The sequence below is a fragment of the Dreissena polymorpha genome, chromosome 11, assembly GCF_020536995.1.
Source record: "Dreissena polymorpha isolate Duluth1 chromosome 11, UMN_Dpol_1.0, whole genome shotgun sequence".
In the NCBI taxonomy this organism is placed as follows: domain Eukaryota; kingdom Metazoa; phylum Mollusca; class Bivalvia; order Myida; family Dreissenidae; genus Dreissena; species Dreissena polymorpha.
In genome coordinates, this window is record NC_068365.1 from 77,104,710 (window position 1) to 77,125,739 (window position 21,030).

At 35.5% G+C, this 21,030-nt stretch overlaps 1 protein-coding gene across 4 annotated transcripts in view; it reads left to right on the forward strand.

Moving 5' to 3' along the window:
* The window catches only part of LOC127850425 (uncharacterized), a 165,365-nt gene that overhangs the window by 51,798 nt on the left and 92,537 nt on the right, over positions 1 to 21,030 (forward strand). For 3 of the 4 annotated variants that reach the window (XR_008035284.1, XM_052383449.1, XM_052383450.1), the window contains exon 2: positions 11,996 to 12,105. Coding sequence is in view for 2 of the 4 variants with exons in the window: in XM_052383449.1 (XP_052239409.1) it covers positions 11,996 to 12,105 (110 nt within the window). In the remaining 2 variants the exon portion in view is untranslated. Of the gene's footprint in view, positions 1 to 11,995; positions 12,106 to 14,708; positions 14,749 to 21,030 lie in introns of those variants that run through there. The other variant, XM_052383451.1, reaches the window with a different exon arrangement.

Here is a 21,030-nt window from a genome sequence, read left to right on the forward strand (position 1 = left end):
AACTGTTTATGATTTGTTCGATTATCATTATTAAATTTTTAATCCGAAACACACTTCCGAATTTTAATGCTAACGCGTCCTTTGGCAAATTCTAGCGTCAAATAAACAGTGCTAAAATATCCTTGTTTCATAAAAAGCGCGCGAAAATTATGCAGACATGTAGAACGTCGTTTGGAAAGTTTGGGTGTATTTTGTGTTGTGTAAATACATGAACATCACGTCAGGCGTAAATCGCGTGTTCAGTGGAGAAAAAAACCGCCCCGATTAGACGTTATTTCATCATCTCTATAAATAGTAACAAATGCCAAAATGTATTTGATACATAAGGAAATATCGAGAATGTTTGTGTATCGTAAATATTTACCAGCATTTGCTTTAAAACTGGAATATACGGGATTATCGGGTAATTAGTAGCGATATTAACTGTATAATATGAACAAAATAAAACGTGTTTATATACACATATTCAAACAATAGTTATAATAAGCTGATAATTAACAAAACTACAAATACGTCGTCACCGTCTTGATTATTGATGTGGCTTCAAACTGCTAATTTTCTCAGCTAAAATATAATAGCGGAATCAACATGCAATTAATTTATAAATCCACCATATGCTGGAGCCTTGACCACTTGTATGTGCGAAAACATAATTACGTGACCTTGTTTATGTGTGAAATACATACGCTACGGGCGGGAAACAAACTTAATAATTGGCCAGACACATTAACTATGCTTACATGTATATGCTAATACAATCCGCGCACAATAAATTTATTATGATTTTAATTATTATTATAATTGTTCTTTCAAAATTTGTTAACTACATGTAACTAATAATAAAAAAAAAAAATATTTCATGATCGCATCGACTCGGCATCATGTCGCGGACCGCGGCATGCCTCGGCGGACAGATGCGAAGTTTCGCGGCGAAATGCGACTTGCCGCCGCTTCTTGACGCGGCTTCAACGACTGACGCGGCATCGACTCGTTTCGCCTTGCCGCCGCGGATCGCAAAATACGTTTGTTCCGCTTTGGCTGTACTGTAGCTATAGTAAAATCTTGTTAACACTCTAGAGGCCATATTTATTTTCTGATCTTCATGAAACTTGGTCAGAAGATTCATCTCAATAATATCTTGGACAAGTTTGAAAATGATGCCGGTTGGTTGAAAAACATGGCTGCCAGGGGGCAGGGCATTTTTTCCTTATTTGTCTATAGTAAAACCTATTTAACACTCTAGAGGCCACATTTATTTTCCGATCTTCATGAAACTTGCTCAGAAGATTTGTCCCAATGATATCTTGGATGAGCTCAAAAATGGTAACCTTTGCTGAAAAAAATGGCTGCCAAGGGGCGGGGCATTTTTCCATATATGGCTATATATGGCTATATATGGCTATAGGAAAATCTTGTTAACACGAGGCCACATTTATTGTCCAATCTTCATGAAACTTGGTCAGAAGATTCATCCCAATAATATCTTGGACGAAAATGATGCCGGTTGGTTGAAAAACATGGCCACCAGGGGTAGGGGCATTTTTATGCCCCCTTTCTAAGAAAAGGGGGTATATAGTTTTCGCACTGTCCGTCTGTAAGTCTGTCTGTCAGTCTGTCTGTCACACTTTTCGTGTCCGCTCTCTAGTTCTAATACTTTTCATCCGATCTTTACAAAACTTGGTCAGAAGTTGTATCTAGACAATATCTAGGTCAAGTTCTAATATGAGTGATGCCTGGTCAAAAACTAGGTCTCAGGGTCGAAAAAACCCAATTCAAGGGAACTTATTAGCTTTAAATGGACATAATTATCTGACCTGCCAATTTATATATTTTTGTTAAATAAATCAAAGCGGCGCAGTAGGCACCATTGTGCTTCTGACAAACACATCGTGGTAAAAGGTCAAGGTCATCCTTCAAGGTCTAAGGTCAACAATACAATCCAAGGGAAGTAATAAGCTTTAAAGGGAGATAATTATTCAATATTGAACATAGCAACTTGATATTTGGCATGCATGTGAATCTCATGGAGCTGCACATTTTGAGTGGTGAATCTACAGTCACGGTAGTGGCTTTTAATTATTTGCTACTAAAAATAGAGATTTGTTAGAGACAATTATTTTCAAGGGAAGTAATTTATATAGTTATAATTCTCATATTATATATTTCCTGACCAAGAATTTAAGGTCTTTTCACAGTTACTGTACAGATTTTTTATTTGGATTACTTATAACTCAAATTATTGATTTGTCAAAGTTTTTTTTTAAATGATGTAATAATCATTTCTTTCCTGTACTAATTTGTGAATGGTAGGGTTTGTTACATACCTGTGGACTTATGTCCATAGATACATGATGAACTCTGGCTATATTCTCTTTTATAAACCACAGGCCTTGGTTGTCAGTCCCCTTTCGAAGAAAAGGCGTATATATACTTTTCGCACTGTCCGTCTGTCTGTCGGTCTGTCACACTTTTGGTATCCGCTCTCTATTTCAAATAGTTTTCATCTGATCTTTATCAAACTTGATCAGAAGTTGTATCAAGACAATATCTAGGTCAAGTTCGAATATGGGTCATGCCGGGTCAAAAACTAGGTCACAGGGTCACTAAGTGCATTTCAATAACTTCTATCAAAGCGTTTATTGGGGACATTATATATATATATATATGACATCCTATGGAGACAGCTCTAATGTTCCTTATATGGCTATAGTAAAACCTTGTTAACACTCTAGAGGACACATTTATTTTCCGATCTTCATGAAACTTGGTCAGAAGATTTGTCCCAAAATTATCTTGTTCAGGTGAGCGACTTTGGGCTTTTCAGGCCCTCTTGTATTATGATTATTGCAAGTGGGCAAATAATTTAAATCATGAACTGTTTGTTTGAATGGAACATGTGTCATACAAGAAAAACAAATCCACATGTTTTAAATGCAAACCTGGGAATCAAGGTTATTTCTTCTCTTAAAAGATTATTCCTGTGGCTCCATTGTGCTGCTTGTGGATAGAAACTTTCATTGGGATCAATATCAATGATAGCATTTATGTTTGTGCTATCTTTTCCCAGTGTAATGCCTGATTAATCACAAACCACTTTTCCCACTTAGACCCAGATAATTAGATTGTGACAGTGCTGCAGAAGTTGTGTTCTACTTAATTATTGGCAATATTGGATCTAAAAAGATTGATTCTTTGCATTTTTCATAAAAAAGGCACATTTTTCTTGTGATTCAATAATGTTCAGAAAGTACATGTACTTTCAAACTCTCCACTGAGTATGAGACCAATTTCCAAATTTAATGGCAAGGTTGCTCAGACTTCTTCTTTTAATCAGTTAATGCAAGCCTTGGTGACTGTATAATTGATTTGCAAGATGTTACCATATTATGATAGCATATTTCCTGAAATGGTAAAGAGACGATTGATTAAAGGAATTAATTAAGTTAAAGTACAGTAGAAGGCAATTCTGGAGCTGGACAATTAGACATAATTTGCGCTGTGTTTGGTTCTCCTATCTAATCCGTGTGACATTGGAGAGAAATTGAATTTTAAAAGTATGTGAGTCTAAAATCCACTTAGTTATTTTCATTATATTTTGTTGCTTTTATGTTAATGCTAATTGTGGATTTTTATGTCCCCCACCACAATAGTGGGGGACATATTGTTTTTGCCCTGTCTGTTGGTTTGTTTGTGTGTTTGTTTGCGCCAACTTTAACATTTTCAATAACTTTTGCAATATTGAAGATAGCCCAGGGACTACCCTACGGGCGACTACGGGCGATAATTTTGCTCTAACGCCCGTGATATCGCCCTATGAGCCCAGAAAAGCGAAGATCAAGTCGCCCGATTTTTTTTGTAAACAAGACCGGAAAAGCGAAAATCAAACCGCCCGATTATTATATTGCCAATGCGTGCTACCGCCCGCAGGCGGTTAGCAAGTTTATTGTTTGTTGTTTATCTAACGGTTACACAATTTACCCCCCGCACGGATCGTGAATTGACCGTGACAAAGCAGTCCCTTAATATTGGTTCCTATAACAACACACTCGTGCATATTCGCGCGTGCCACAAGTTGTCTAATAATAACATGATAATTGTTTGACCATCCGATAATTGCAGTTTTTTCGCAGACAGCATGGTTAAAGAAAGTCGGCAAAAATAATTAAAGAAAAACAAAATTATCAAAGGTCTATTAATTACGTAGATCCACGATTTAAGTCCAGCGAGTTTTGTCAGTTTGTTAATCCACCGATAATTACGAGAATTAAACACCCGTCTGATATAAACTGCAATCACATTCATTTTTTATATTAACAAGTCATAATACTACACATAAACATTGAGAAAAAAATTCCTCCATTAGATATAAATTTTCCGAGTATGAATTAAATTGCTACGTTATGACCTTCGACATTGCGAATGGCGGACTTATTGTAACATTCAACCCGCGTTCAATTCATAGCTGGCAATTCAAATTACAAGTAATGGTGATTAAGAAATGGATGAAGCATTAACTGGTTTTAACAAACATTTGATAAGGTTTGTTAAACCAGATAACAACAAGGAAAAATTGGGATTATTAAAGTTCAACAGGTAAGGCATTCTTAAGTGTACATATTTCAGACGTGTATAGTATTCGGATAAACAGTAATAGATATACTAGATGTTCTATGCATTACGATTGTGTTTTGTTTAAAAGCAGTCATAGGAATGATGGTAATATAATGACGATAAATGTGATGAAAAGGGGCTACCGGTACATATCTTAAATTACTTAAATAGATAGTAGATTTCAATGAGAATTTACTGTTTTTTACAAATACGCATAGTATAATGATAGAAATAATAAAAGTTGTGAAATGAACATGTTTTGTTTTTGATATTGTTCGCACAAACGTCTCCCTGATTTCCCAAACTTCTCCCTGTTTCGGAAAAAAGGAGAAGTCACTTCTCCCTATTTTAAAGGCCTAGGGTAGTCCCTCAGATAGCAACTTGATATTTGGCATGCATGTCACCACTATAGTCAGGGACATATTGTTTTTGCCCTGTCTGTTGATTTGTTTGTGTGTTTGTTTGCGCCAACTTTTACATTTGCTTTAACTTTTGCAATATTGAAGATAGCAACTTGATATTTGGCATGCATGTGCATCTCATGGAGCTGCACATTTTGAGTGGTGAAAGGACAAGGTCATCCTTCAAGGTCAAAGGTCAAATATATAGCTTCAAAGCGGTGCAAAAGGGGACATAGTGTTTCTGACAAACACATATCTTGTTTTTATTGCATTAACGGGTTGAATAATGTTTAGTTCATTTAAATATAGCCTATCAATACAGACTTTTCTTAGTTCTAATAACGCTCATTTTACAGCTATTTTGGTCAAATCAAATAAAGTGTAATAAACAAAAAGAAAAGTTACTAAATTTCAAGGGACATGAATTTCAGCTTTAAAATAATTCATATTTCATTATACATGGTACAAATAACCTGTGTACAAAACTTTCGCAAAATAATTTACTTCAATTGTGGTTAAGTTTCAAAGTCACACCACTTTATCAAATCATAAAATGTTAACCCTGACTTTGCTTAAATACCTGCATCATGTCTTATTAGAGGAACATAATTGGTTTACCAATCTTGTGTTCTTGTGTTCTAGCTTCAGAAAACACTAGATATAGAAATTACCCAAGGAGACAAATTAATAGCTGCTATAAACAGATATTATCACAATGTCTTCTCCATTTCCATATCCGTCCAAAGATTTCTACATGTCAGCAAAATCTTGTGAATTAGTATCAGTACATGTGTTGGTTTTGTCTTTTAAGGAACAAGAAATGCTGTTGCGTGTAGCAATTGCAAATATAATTTAGCCACAGTTAAAAAAACACACTAGACTTACTGCACATATGGATAAAGTAAAAATCCAGATTAGTTTGTGCAGTATTTTTGCTGAAAAATACGGTAAAAGAGGATTGTGACGTCCCAGATAAGCCTATGCCGATTTCACAGGCTAATCAGTGAGTGAGAAATACCTAACGCACATGCATTAAGCCTGGTTTTCCCAGAGCCCAGCTAACATTCATTAGACTAGCATGACAATCTTAGTACCCTCCTCTGAAGTGACTCTTATTTTAGCTAAGCTTCCTACTGAATTGCTAACCTGAAGACAGATACATGTAATGCAAGTGACCAGTTAAAATCAATATGTCATTATTTCATTCAAATGTTTGCATCGCTTGCCATTTAATGTCTCCGGGAACAACAAGCTTCTATAATATTTGTTAAGGAGACATGAAGTGTTGCGCATTTCTTGTCAATAGTATCAGTCAGTGAGATATTTACGAATGGTTGCATGTTATTGTCACGTAAAAAGAACATCGAAGTGCTAGTAGGCTGGAAAGACTGTGAGTAAAAAAATGGAGTGAAATCGAAATAGCACCGCAATTTTAATTGCTCATTAGAGAAAAGTATTGGTAACACGGTGCCTGTACCACGTGACTTTTTAAGATCTGTGTTGGGAGAATAAAGCACGACCCAGTTAACATTTTTAATCATGTCTTTTTAAATATTTCACCATTTTTAATGGGATAAAGTGGACAGCCTGCTCATTCATTAGAGTTTTCTAAAGGTATCATGATCTTTTTAAACAAATAAGTATTTTTTCAGCAAAGTGCAACCGCACGTTTGTAATATGAAGTCCCCACACTGATCCGACATTATTCTAACCATTCAAACGCGCGGTTGCACTTTGCTGAAAAAATACTTAATTGTTTAAATTAAGATCATGATACCTATTGAAAACTCTCACGAATGAGCGGTCTCTCCTCTGGATCCAAACTGATTGTAAAGGCCTTCAAAATTCGGTTCCTAAGCATTAAAAGAGTTAAGTTGACACTTCACACATGTGGGGAACATCATGCGAGGTAACAGATCAAGACCAATAATTCTGACCTGCAATTAAGCAGAATTATGCCCCATTTTGTACTAACTTAATTGCTGCTCTATGTAACATCATATTGGTTGAAACAAATACCTATGTGATAAATGGCCATTTTGTAACATGCTAGAAATGTTCTGGTTCAAATCAGGGCATTTCCTTTAAAAATGTCAGGACATATGACGAAAAAGTGGGACACCTTCACAATCAACCATGCCACCTTTACTGTAGTCCGTAATCGGTATATTACTTACAAAATCTCATAAATTTTTGCACTATTGACGATAAATGTGTTTAAGAATTTCATGAACACAGACGTTCTCCATTTTCCTGAAGTTAACACACATGTGCACTATGCTGATGAATCCATAACATGAAATGTGGTGCTTTCCTCTATTTTACATCCATTTCGGACCGAGGCATGTGTAATTGTTTAACACAATGTGCACGCATCAAGCACTGTTTTTATTCACTCAGTCATTAATTAACTCTAATTGAGATTGATGCATTATGTACAAATTATTTTCTGAAAATCAGTCAAAAGTGAAAGTCAATTTATGTGAAACATCAATGTGTATCGGTCAGCGCTCAATTTGTTTGATATACAAAATTGTTGTTTTGACAGTTTGTTTAGCCTCAGGTGCTATAATACACAGAATCGTATCTTTGGACTTTATTTGGGCCATGAAATACAAAAGCAGTCTGCTTTTAATTCACTATGATGCATCTATCGCTAGCAATAGACTGATCCCGGAAAAGCATGAGTTTAGAAAAACCCATTAATCACCCCGGTACAAACAACGCTGGTCCATTACATCAACCAATTATAGCTTACTTTAAATAATAACGGTTGATACAGTGTGTGATTTTGAAAGGATTATAAATGGGTCATGTTTATTTGTACCAGCAGATTAGTGGGTTTTTCCAAAAAGTTCCTTTTTTCCGGAATACATATATTAGCGACCCCTATCATAAAAACACACTGTTGTGAATGCCCGATAAAATCAATAATTTGCCAATAGATCGCTGATATGGTGCAATAACAACACTGGATCACTCGACTAGTTGATATGATTTGTTAATAGGATGCAATAAAGGGCCTAGCGATGATAATTTAAGAGCTTGAAAACTTTTATTGTGAACTTAAAGAACGTATGTCGTTTTTTACGAATGTCAGGACAAATTGTGTCACATCTGGACACCGGGACAAACACTCCAAAAGCAGGACTGTCCAGCCAAGATCGGAACGCCTGGCGTGTATGACAATTGCAACATATATTATTAAAAAAAAATTTTTTTATATATTGAGACAATAATAACTTCTTGCTGTGCAAACAATGTTGTTAATATGTTAATCTATAACTAATATGGAATGTTACTTGCACATATTAATCCTCATTTTTACATGGAACAGTCAACATTGCTTAAATAAATTCAGAAAATATTTCTGAAGATAATTATTGACCAAAGACATACATTTTGTATAGCATTTTATAATCACAATACACCTTGTGGCAAAGTAATTGTAAAAGGCATGGATTTACTAAAAATAATTATTTCCTTAGACGCTTTCTTGAAGATAACAATGTTTCATTTGCAACACCAACTAGATTCCTATTCACGCATAACTCCTGGAGGCGTAGGGCCTCCACTTTAATTGTAACTCCTTATAAAAAACTGTTATTAAATAACAAAATAATAAGGGCAGTTAGGATTCAATGTCCGTTCAGGGAAAATTTATAGGAAGTGGTACAGGGGACGTTAACTCCAAAAATATAACATTCATAAAATGTCATTCTTGGCATTGTGAATTTTACATACCTTGATATTATGAAGCTTTAAATATATGTGTAATTAGTTATTAGACATCCTAGCTAGTATATGTCACTTATTAGATGTTTATAGATTCGGGTGTCATGTAAACCCAAAAACTAGGTCACTGGGTTATATCTTAGAAAAACATTGTTACCAGTCTAGAGGCCACATTGATGACTCAATCTTGATGCAATTTTTCAGAATGTTTCTCTTGACAATAAATAGCAAAAGTTCCAAATTGGGTCATGTGCATTGAGAAACCTGCAGGTCACCTGATTAAATTTTAAAACAAATCATTTCTCATCTAGGTTAAACATTTAAGATGCAAGCTTATAATGAGACTAGGTCAGAATGTGTATCATTCTTTACAATATCAAATCCATGTCTGAATCTGGGTCACATGCGTCCCAAATCAAGGTCGCCTGGTCAAATATTTAAAAACAACTTATTACCTCTGTAGAAGCAACATTTATGACTTAGTCTTGATGAAACTTATTCAGCATGTTTATCTGGATAAGATGAAGGTTATGTTTGAATCTGGGTCAAGTGGGGTCAAAAACAAGATCATCGGTTCAAGTCTTCAACAACGAGTGTCCTGGAACTTAGATGATTGGCTAATGGCATGATGGCCCTTAAGTTAAAATTTATGCATTTTTTTCTAATTTCGAGATTTATTTGAACAAGTTAACCGGTATGTGGTTCAGCAGGCATGTCTTCTTTGTCCTTAGGATATAGTTTATGCAAGGGAGTTTTATAGTTTATGCATTGTCTGTCACTTTCAGTTGTTCCACACTTATTGGTTTCCTCTCTTACTCAGCTGTTTTTCTTGGGATCATTGCTAAAATTTCTGAGCATAATTATTAGCATAAAATGTAAGCTGAGAACACTAACCAAACAAATGCCACTGAGCACTTTGGAGTTATGACCTTTTAATAATGGCCCTGTGTAAATGTTCTTACTTAATTTTTTCAGAAGCATGTCTCAAAAAGTAAACAAGGTTAGGTATTATTTTAAAGTTATTTGTCAGATTTATGCAGGTAGATATTACTAAGGGGATGTGCAGTGCTCAACACCTGTTACTCTTGATGGTCTAGTTTTTGAGTTATTTCCCTTTGCCTATGTCTGTACTTAAATTTTGTCTTAAAAACTATTACAGGTATCAACTCGAAACTTAAAAGATCAGTGGATCTAACTACAGGGGATGTGCAGCGCAAAATAAATTATAATCTTGCTTGCACACTTGTAGATTTATTGCCTTTTGTTATATTGTATTGTTTGTATATGAATGTTATCCAGAGGATATCTTAGCAAATGAAGTAAATATAGGAACTTGAATTATTGTAAATAGATAGGTCTTTTCAGAAAGTTTGCAGTGCACACAAACTATAACTCCTGCTCTCCTATTTTTAGAGTTATCGCCCTTTATTAAATTGTGTAATTATTTTGTTTCCATAATACATTCTATGATGGTTGTCCAACTAAAACGCATTGATGTGTCAAGTGGCATTTAGCAGGGACAATAGGACATTCATGTATGATTCACAAATTTCTTGTTCTTTTAAGGATTTAGTTTTTGTCATTGAACAGGAATTTCCTTCACTGTTTATTGCGCAACATTTATTACAATACTTTCCCTGGATGACAGATTTATGTTTATAATATAAACAGGTTTGATAATGAAACAGTTCTTTTTGCAATATTTAGATTTATGATCATGTTGCAACAGGATATTTATGTTTGTTTTTGTTTTTTCAATATTTTGTTGTATTGTCTTATAACCAAACTTTAACACCCCTGTCTACAGAAAATAATTCAACAAATGCCAAAATGACATCAGTAAGTGATGTTTATTTCACTGAAAATAAACCAGTATTGTGTCATTGAACCAAAGCATATGCAAGGTAATGCTCTTTTCTAACTATTGTGCACGTGAGGAATGAACGAGTTACATCTGAAAAGGATTTAAATACTTCAAATGATGCAAACAATAACACTTGGAAATCTAAAATGTGTGCATATGTTTACTGAATTTAACCGATAATTACTGATACACAATGTGTAGTATATGGCCAGAATGACCAGTTTAATATTGTGCATATGTCACTGCCTTATGATAAACTTTATGTTCACACTGCAGTCTGAATGCAGAAAAGCATTTGAGTGATCTTGATTTACTTTCATTTTCAATCTCAGGTGTTCCATTTTTATGCTCCCCCGAATTTTTTTTGGATGGGAGCATATAGTCGCCGCTTCGTCTGTCCGTGCGTGTGTCCGTCCTTGCAAATTTTTTTTCCAGGCTATTTCTCAGCAATTAATGACCGGAATTCAATGAAACTTTATGGGAAGCTTCACTACCAAGAAGAGATGTGCATATTATCAGCCAGTTCTGGTCGGATGATTTTTCACAGAGTTATGGCCCTTTGAAATTTCCATTAACTGTACATATAGTGCAATTCTTGTCCGGGCTATTTCTCAGCAACTAATGACAGGAATTCAATGAAACTTTATGGGAAGCTTCACTTCCAACAGGAGATGTGCAAATTAACTGCCGGTTCTCGTCGGATGATTTTTCACAGAGTTATGGCCCTTTGAAATTTTCCATTGTACATATAGTGCAATTCTTGTCCGAGCTATTTCTCAGCAACTTATTACGGGAATTCAATGAAACTTTATGGGAAGCTTCACTACCAATAAGAGATGTGCATATTATCAGCCGGTTCTGGTCGGATGATTTTTCACAGAGTTATGGCCCTTTGAAATTTTCTATAAACTGTAGATATAGTGCAATTCTCGTCCGGGCCATTTCTCCCAAAATACTGACTGGAATTCAATGAAGCTTTATGGAAAGCTTAACTGCCTTGAGGAGATGCTCATGTTATTTGTGGGTTCTGGTAAGAAGATTTATTTAGAGAGTTATGGTTGTTGTGACCTTGATTTTGCCATTTTGTTTTCCAAACTCCTTCCATTGGTTTTGTTACTTTCCTATGCAGGTTAGCAGTACATGCTGTGTTAATCAGTAAAATCCCTCCAAATCTGGAATGATTGTTAATTAATCATATGAAATAACAATAGTATTTGAACATGTTGCAAAAGAGATATGATAAAGCTTTGTGTCTAACCAGTAATGTTACTGCAAGGATGGTGTTTGTTTTCAGTGTCACACAGAAGATTGATATTGTGTGTTTTTTCTGTGCACTCATTGCAGAAAGGCTCCTGAATGACACTTCTCCCTTTTTCCCTTTCAGTGTCATACAGAAGCTTGACTTTGTGGGTTCCTGCTGCACCCTGGTTGCAGAAAATCTTATGAGTGATCCAGATTTCTCCATAGATCCAATTGTTGCAGAACTTCTTATTGGTAAGTATAAGGGATGTCAATAAATATCTGGACATTCTAAAACTTAGTAAGTATTGGCATTGGAACTTAGTCCTCTGCTTAAGATAATTTACTATTTGAACTAATAGCAACTTATTGTTTTTTTTAAACACTGGGACTTGGGAAGGGACATTGATTACTGATTTGTGCACATGTGGTAATATCAAAATAAAACCTCAAAAAGTTATACAGTACAGCCAAAGCGGCACAAACATAATCCGCGGCTACGCCACGGCCAGATTATTAGTCCGCGGCGGCCGAATCGTGTGTTCACGCGGCGTATCGCCGTGGCACTCGGCATTCATGCAACGACGCCGAGTCTGTATTAACCTTGCGTACTTTCGCGGAGTAAATCCGCCGCATACGTACGCGGCGGATCGAGTGAAAAGATATCCACCTACATGTACATACATGTATGTGTAGCGTAGAATTAATTACGCGCAACTGTTTATGTTTCGTTCGATTATCATTATTATATTTGTAATCCGAAACACACTTCAGAATTTTAATGCTAACGCGTCCTTTGGCAAATTCTAGCGTCAAATAAACAGTGCTAAAATATCCTTTGTTTCATAAAAAGCGCGCGAAAATTATGCAGACATGTAGAACGTCGTTTGGAAAGTTTGGGTGTATTTTGTGTTGTATAAATACATGAACATCACGTCAGGCGTAAATCCATGTTCAGTGGAGAAAAAAAACGCCCCGATTAGAAGTTTTTTCATCATCTCTATAAATAGTAACAAATGCCCAAATGTATTTGATACTTAAGGAAATATCGAGAATGTTTGTGTATCGTAAATATTTACCAGCATTTGCTTTAAAACTGGAATATACGGGATTATCGGGTAATTAGTAGCGATATTAACTGTATAATATAAACAAAATAAAACGTGTTTATATACGCATATTCAAACAATAGTTGTAATAAGCTGATAATTAACAAAACTACAAATACGTCCTCACCGTCTTGATTATTGATGTGGCTTCAAACTGCTAATTTTCTCAGCTAAAATATAATAGCGGAATCAACATGCAATTAATTTATAAATCCACCATATGCTGGAGCCTTGACCACTTGTATGTGCGAAAACATAATTACGTGACCTTGTTTATGTGTGAAATACATAAGCTACGGGCGGGAAACAAACTTAATAATTGGCCAGACACATTAACTATGCTTACATGTATATGCTTATACAATCCGCGCACAATAAATTTATTATGATTTTAATTATTATTATAATTGTTCTTTCAAAATTTGTTAACTACATGTAACTAATAATTTAAAAAAAAAAAATTTCATGATCGCATCGACTCGGCATCATGTCGCGGACCGCGGCATGCCTCAGCGGACAGATGCGAAGTTTCGCGGCAAATGCGACTTGCCGCCGCATACTGACGCGGCTTCAACGACTGACGCGGCATCGACTCGTTTCGCCTTGCCGCCGTGGATCGCGAAATACGTTTGTTCCGCTTTGGCTGTACTGTATGTAGCTGTAGAGCATCTCAAGGATTGTTATGCCCCCACACAGAGGGAGGCATTAAGCATATAGCATTTCTCCATCCATACATCTCTACATATGTCCTATAGCTTTTAGTTCAAGCTCCTTATTACCTCTTGGGTGATTCTGACTCAAACTTTCATACCTTAATGCATAGATCATCATTGATGACAGAATTGTGACTCTGACCTGTTTTGGAGGAATTAATTATGGTACTTTGTCTGTTGTTGTTTTATATGCCCCCGTCAGGGTGGCATATAGCAGTTGAACTGTCTGACAGTCTGTCAGTCAGTCTGTCCGTCTGTCCGAAAACTTTAACACTGCCCATAACTTTTGCAATATTGAAGATAGCAACTTGATATTTGGCATGCATGTGTATCTCATGAAGCTGCACATTTTAAGTGGTGAAAGGTCAAGGTCATCCTTCAAGGTCAAAGGTCAAATATATGGCTTCAAAGCAGCGCAGTAGGGGGCATTGTTTTTCTGACAAACACATCTCTTTTTAATAAATCATCTTTTAGTGTAGATGATTATAAAGAAGAGAATTGTATAACTTCAATCACTTTAGGCAGAAGTATGGTCTTTGTATTTCTTTACAAACATTGTGTTATTGACTACTGTAAAATGTTTGGCCAAAGTTGCGGCTGAAGAAAGCTTTAGATGATCATAACGGAAATTATTTGATATGAACCAGTTTTGCCACAATTACAGCACTTTGGGAGTTCTATCTGGCTAGTGGATTTGTCTTAAGGGCAGCATTGCCTACTTTTAAATGGGCCTCAACTAATGATGAAACCATAGAGTGAATATTTGGTAATTTTCGACAAACATTAATTTATGAAGTTTTATTAGACACCCCTCCTCCATCCCCCAGCAGACAAGAGGTGTATGATTTCACTCAGTTAGTAGGTTTATTCACACAAAATGTTACACATTTGTCTCATTTTCCCAATATATATGACACATTAGCTTTAAAGTGTATTTGATTTACGCTAACATCAATTTGTAACCGACACTGAAGTAAATGTTAGTGTTATCTATTCTATGCTTAAGATACTACATATTCTGAACGATATCTTTCTTCATAGATAAACAATTGCATCTCGGATATACACCCTGTGCAGTAAGTTGTAATGTTTATAAGCTATTTTTAAGCTGTAACTTTTTAGAAAACTGTATAATAAGTGTGTGTTTCCTTCTTTTGAATGCTAACAAATATGTGGACAGAAATTGCTTGTTTTTTAGCTCACAAGAGCACAAATTGCTCATCATGAGCTTTTGTGATCACCTGTTGTCTGTCCTGATTTGGCTGTTGGGCGTCAATTACATTTATCTTGTGATCAGTCTATTTTCATGAAACTTGGTCAGAACATCATTTCGCTGCAGTGGGCAAAACTGGGTCATGCAGGGTATAAAAAACTGGGTCACAAGTTAACATTATATAAAACAAGAAATATCTTTAAAAAAGATATACGGCGTTGATTGTGGTCGATGTTTATGAACGATCAAAAGTTATCTCTATGAGATAAAAAGTAGCGGATGCCTTTTTTCTGCGCAGTTCTTAGCTACATCATAAGCAAATCAATTACGGGGTGTTGCGCCAGATTTCGTTGCTTATTTTGCTTTATGTGATATTATTACTCAGATATCTATATTTACAGAATAGAAAAACACAAGAAACATGAAAATAAACGAGTGCATATAGGTCAGCCGGCAATACTCGAATCTTATTTAATTGCATAATTATAGTATAGTGAATTATTGTGCTCATGCTTAATAAACTGGTCTAAATGGATAAATATTTCTAATTAATTTTATCAAAATTGGTCCTTATCATGCAAATGTTGAAACCATATTAAAAATCGATGATTGACATACCACAATAATATCGCCGAATATCTTTATTTAGTATCTTTCTGATCAAAACAGACTTCAAGTGCACAAAGTTTACGAGACGGCGTTTATATAAAGATTTCTGCAACTGACCGCAAACTGACCTTGATACCTTGCGGATTGGAATGCAATGCATTACAGTCACTACGTTATTGTCAGTAAGACCGGTGTAACACAATGATCGCAACCCCTTCTGCGATCTCCGGTGATGAACTGTATATAAACTCTGACTTTCACAAATGGCCGCGAATTGACCCGAAACCTCGCGGGTTGAAATGCAATGCAAGTAAGTACTAAATATGACAACATAGCCTTTAGTATAAACGCTTTTGCGCTGGTAATTCTCTGAAAATACAAGGTGAACGCACAAACTGTATTTATGTCGAAAATTGATTGTAAAACTGTTCTATCTATTGAGCCTTTTCATTAGAGATAAAATTGTTTCATGCAGTAAAACAGTGTTAAAAAGACGCGGATATGTTTCCAATGTTCTGGTGTTATACTCAAATCAGCCAATGGAATAAATGAAGTGTATTCATTCGTACCTAGCCGCGGGAAGTTTTATTTGAGTATTATTGGACACTTACAAAGGTCAAGTCAGGGTGAAAAGCTGGCTTAATACAGCTTACGCCGAAAAACTCCTGAATACTTCAGAAGTCAAATGTTTTGTCCAATCTTCATGAAACTTGCTCAGAACATTTGGTTAAATGTTATCTAGGCTGAGTTTGAATATGCTGCCATTCTGTTGAAAAACATAGATGCCTGGGGGCAGGGCAGTTTTCCTTATGGCTATAGAAAATCCTTTTGAAGTCAAATAAATGTGTCCATTGTTCATGAAACTCTCCATAAGCGTTTATTTTAGTGATATTGTACCAAGTTTAAAAATGGTTTGGGTCCATTGAGAAACATAGCCATCTGGGGTAGGGTAGTTTATCTTATATTGCTATAGTGAAACCTTGTGGGCTTTGGTGGTCACCTTTTGTGAGCCTTGCATTGCCAACAGGCAAGTCAACATCATTTGCCTTGTGATAACTCTATTGTCATAAAACTTGGACAAAACATTTGTTTCAATTACTTCTCAGCCAAGATGACTCTTGGATCATGCATGGTATAAAATACAGGGTCACTAGGTAACAATATAGAAAAGCTTCTGAATACTTTTGAAGTCACATTTTGTGTTTGAATCTTCATGACACATGCTGAGAACATTAATTTTTCATGCTATCTACCGTAAATCTACGAATATAATACGCACTTTTTTACCTGCCGATTTTTTTCTTCAAGTTGGGGGTGCGTATAATATACAAGTTTAGAGCAGAACAAAATTTTTCCTGTGCAAGTTTTCAACTTAATCGCTGTTATTAGCTTCGCGGCAGACATTTTGAACTACACCATTACATCAAAGGGGTGCAACAGGGCTCGCGCTGTCGTTCGCGATTTGAGTTATTTGCGAAAATACACTGTAACTCCAATATAGTGCGGTCAATGGGGTCCAAGCCGCGAAACAGCGTTATAACGGATCCGCATTATAGGTTTTGAGCTCATTTACTGCAGGGCGCTATAAAAAAAACAGGTAGAGAATAGCCTATAATATAGGTCATGTATATAATAATATTGCCATGCTGTGTTGACGCAAATGCATATAAACCGAATCGTATCAATAACAGTATACATACCGCTTTTCTTAAGAAAATTATAATATAATTATGTGCACATTTATCCGATAATCCAATAAAATTGCAACATCACTTAAAAAATAATAATCTTGAACATTAATGACGATATATGTTTAAGAAATTCGTAAACACAACCGTACGCATATATGCCATTTTCAGAAGTGTTAAGAGTACAGTGCGTTATGGGGCAGAGCTTTCATCGGATGAGCGACTTTAAATTTAGATTGAATGCAAAACGACTCATGTACAAATAATTGTTGTATTGCGTCATACGCATGCAAAAAACGTGTTTCACGGGGACTTTCTGATACCGCGCGAAAATGAAAGTGAAACTCTGTTAACAATTACCGGTACACTGCGTTTCCATGTAAATAAATCGTCTGCATTATTTAATTTCTTATACACGAACTGAAAGATTAAATGACATAATACTAGAATGATAATGAAATGACAGAAAAAGTTGTTTTAAACAGTAGGCAGTATATTTCACAGCCGCTCATTTAATATAGTCAAACTGCAACCATATCAATGTAAGAATGTTTTAATCGTTTTGAATTACTTTAATTGTATAACTATCCCGCTTGCACTTAAATTATGGAAATTATCGCACTGAACCGCTCTGATGAGGAATACATGGAATAAACACTGACACGCGAGTTTTTCACACCTTTATTGTCATTACACAACAGATTAACACCAATTAGCTGTCGGTGTTGTTTAACCTCGAGGCTATTATAATCGGTTCAACGGACGGTTGAATAAAGCAATCAACATGTGATTGCCGCCATCTTTGAATTGTCTGAAAATACATGGAGTTGCATAATACGGACTTGAATCAGAAATCAAACGGAAGGTTGGAGAAAAAATGGGATCCAAGCACCCTCCGCGTTATATTGGATTCAGTGTTATAACGGAGCGCTTTATATTGGAGTTACAGTGTATTGAGAATTTGGCTCAATAAAAATCTTATTTGTGAAAATGCGAAAATCTTGTAAAATTTCATTGAAAACATCTTCCATTTATATCGGACTGGTTTTCTATATTTGTCTCTTTGTTTTAATGAAAGTGTTCGCAATTCCAACAGTAAACAAAACCCGGTCTATACCCGATTATGAGACATCGCTTGACCGTATTGTTATTGAAGTGCGCATGGTAGCTGGCCAATCAACATATTGAGCTCGCTTACACATGAAATGACATTGTCGAATGAAACGTGAGAACGGGAGGAGCTATCAGGTAATATTGGGTCATTCATGCGCAGACACTGTATACTTTGAATACACAGTTAATATCGTCGTCTGCCTACAAAATAGCGACTGGACGCTAAGTCTTATAAAGAGATTAGCAAATGAAAAAAAAACAACTGACAATACCTGTAAATAAATATTTCTTAGCTGAGTACTATTTATCTTTCTACCGCATATTTCTCATATCTGAAGTTACGAGTGGTAATTAAATAATTATGTTTATGATGCTAATAGAGTCTATTTCACCTGTCTGCCGATTGCCGAATTAAATTGAAAGGTGATAATTAATTAATTAGTTTTTTACTCCCAAACTAAGCTTAATGACAGCAGCGTATTTTAATTAAAGAGATCATGAAAAACACGAGCGGTTTAATTTTAATTTAAGTTATATTAAAGTATCGAGTTTGTAACACTTTGGAAAAGTAATTCATCTAGACAACTATAAAAACGGAAGTAACCATTTTGTCTTCTTATTACTTTATTATTACTATAATTATAATTGTCCCGAATATTGTCAAATTGAATTAAATGTGAAAACAAAAAACAGCGTCTCTGCTTCTTTCTTTTGTAATTATGACTGCTTGACCAGGATGTCAGCAAGGGGCCCGTGTGTTATCGGTAACAATCAATGGTAATATAAACAATAGACAGAGATATTTATTATGCAACTGTCATAACAACAGCACTTTAACACATCCCGATCAATATACCTGGGTATTACTGTGAAACAGACAGTTGACAACACCAAATTGTGCTATTTTCACAACACAAAAATATATTGACACATTTTTTAGTGCGTATTTTACTCGGATTTTCAATTTTTACCGATAAATTTTGACCAAACTCGGGGGTGCGTATTATGCACGAGAGCGTATTATATTCGTGGACTTACGGTAAGTGAGGTTGGAAATTCATGTCTTTTGTAAACCATGGCCGCCAGGGATGGGGCTGTTTTTCTTATATGGCTAGAGTGAAACCTTGTGTAGATTGTTTTAGTCACATTTTTTGTGCTGTCTAGATTAAACTTGCTCAAAACATTTGTTTTAAACATATCTGGCCAAGTTAGAGAATAACAGGCTATCTGGGGTGGGCAGATTTCTTTATATAGCTGAATTGAAAGAAATCAAATCTTTTTTTACCTTAGCAGCATAAAGCATTTTGTAAAAATATTTACTATTAATATCTCAGCTGAGTTCAAAAGTGGACAAAACTTGAAAAGCTTCTTAGAATAGTTTAGTTCCTGTGGTTCTCAGGTGAATAATCCAGGACCTTTGGCCGTCTTGTTTTCTGGTTAAGCAGGTTTTCCGAAGGAAAAAACTGGTTATTAGATTGGCGAATGTTGGTGGGCTGGCGGGCGGGCTGGCAGGCGGGCTGGCAGGCGGAACAAGCTTGTCCGGGCCATAACTTTGTCGTTCAATGTTAGATTTTAAAATCATTTGGCACATTTGTTCACCATCATGAGAAGGTGTGTCATGCGAAAGAATTACGTCAATATCTCCAAGGTCAAGGTTACTCTTTGAGTTCAAAGGTCAAAAATGGCCATAAATGAGCTTTTCCGGGCCATAACTATGTCATTCATTGTGAGATTTGTCATAACTATGTCATTCATTGTGAGACGGTGTGTCGCATGAAAGAATTACGTCAATATCAGTCCCGTCTGTAGATCTGCCATAGTCATTAGCACTTTTCTATGGAATTCCATAGAAAATATTATATAATTCTACGGAAATCGATGGAAATCCATGGAATTTGATGGAATTCCATCCACTTGCCAATTTTCCATCTGAAGCTGTTATGGAATTCCACGGAATCTCGACTAAAATTCCATGCATTTCCACGGAATGTATGGAAAACACCATGGAAAGTTGGACTTAGCCATTTTTTTCAACGGAAATCGTTATGGAAAATAACTTATACATTTTCTTGGATGGAAATCAATGAAAAATAACTTAGAAAATTTTCGCTGGTTGTCTGAAATGTATTTGTAGTTTAATACATGTATGAATTTATTTGCATCATGTATTTTGTATTTAAAAGAAAATGCAATAAAGATAATTATAAATTTGTTCTAGAAATTGGAACAGTTCTGGAACTGTTCCATATTTGTGTTCTAAAACGTATGTTCTGGAATTGTTCCAAAACAGTTTTTTTAGAATAAATCCAGAACATTTGTGGAAACTGGCTTAGGACTGAAACTGTTCCAATAATTTCAAGAACCTTTTTAGAACATTTCAAGGACAAAATATGGTCAAAAATTTCTAAAAATGTTTTAAAATGTAGTTCTAGAACACATCTAGAATGCTTTAAGTTCTTATGGGGAATAAGAACACATATAGAACACCTTACACTTACAAATAGCCAAATAGACTTCATAGAAGCGACAGCAGCAGCAGCAGTAGTAGTTGTAGATGTAGTATCTGTATTAGTAGTAGTAGTTGTTGTTGTTGTAGTAGGTGTTGTTGTTGTAGTAATTGATGTAGTAGCAGTAGTGTTTTTTATATCAGTAGAGGTTGTGGTGGTAGTAGTAGTAGTAGAAGTAGTAGCATTAACAGTTTCTGTAGCAATAGTAGTAGCAATAGAAGTAGCAGT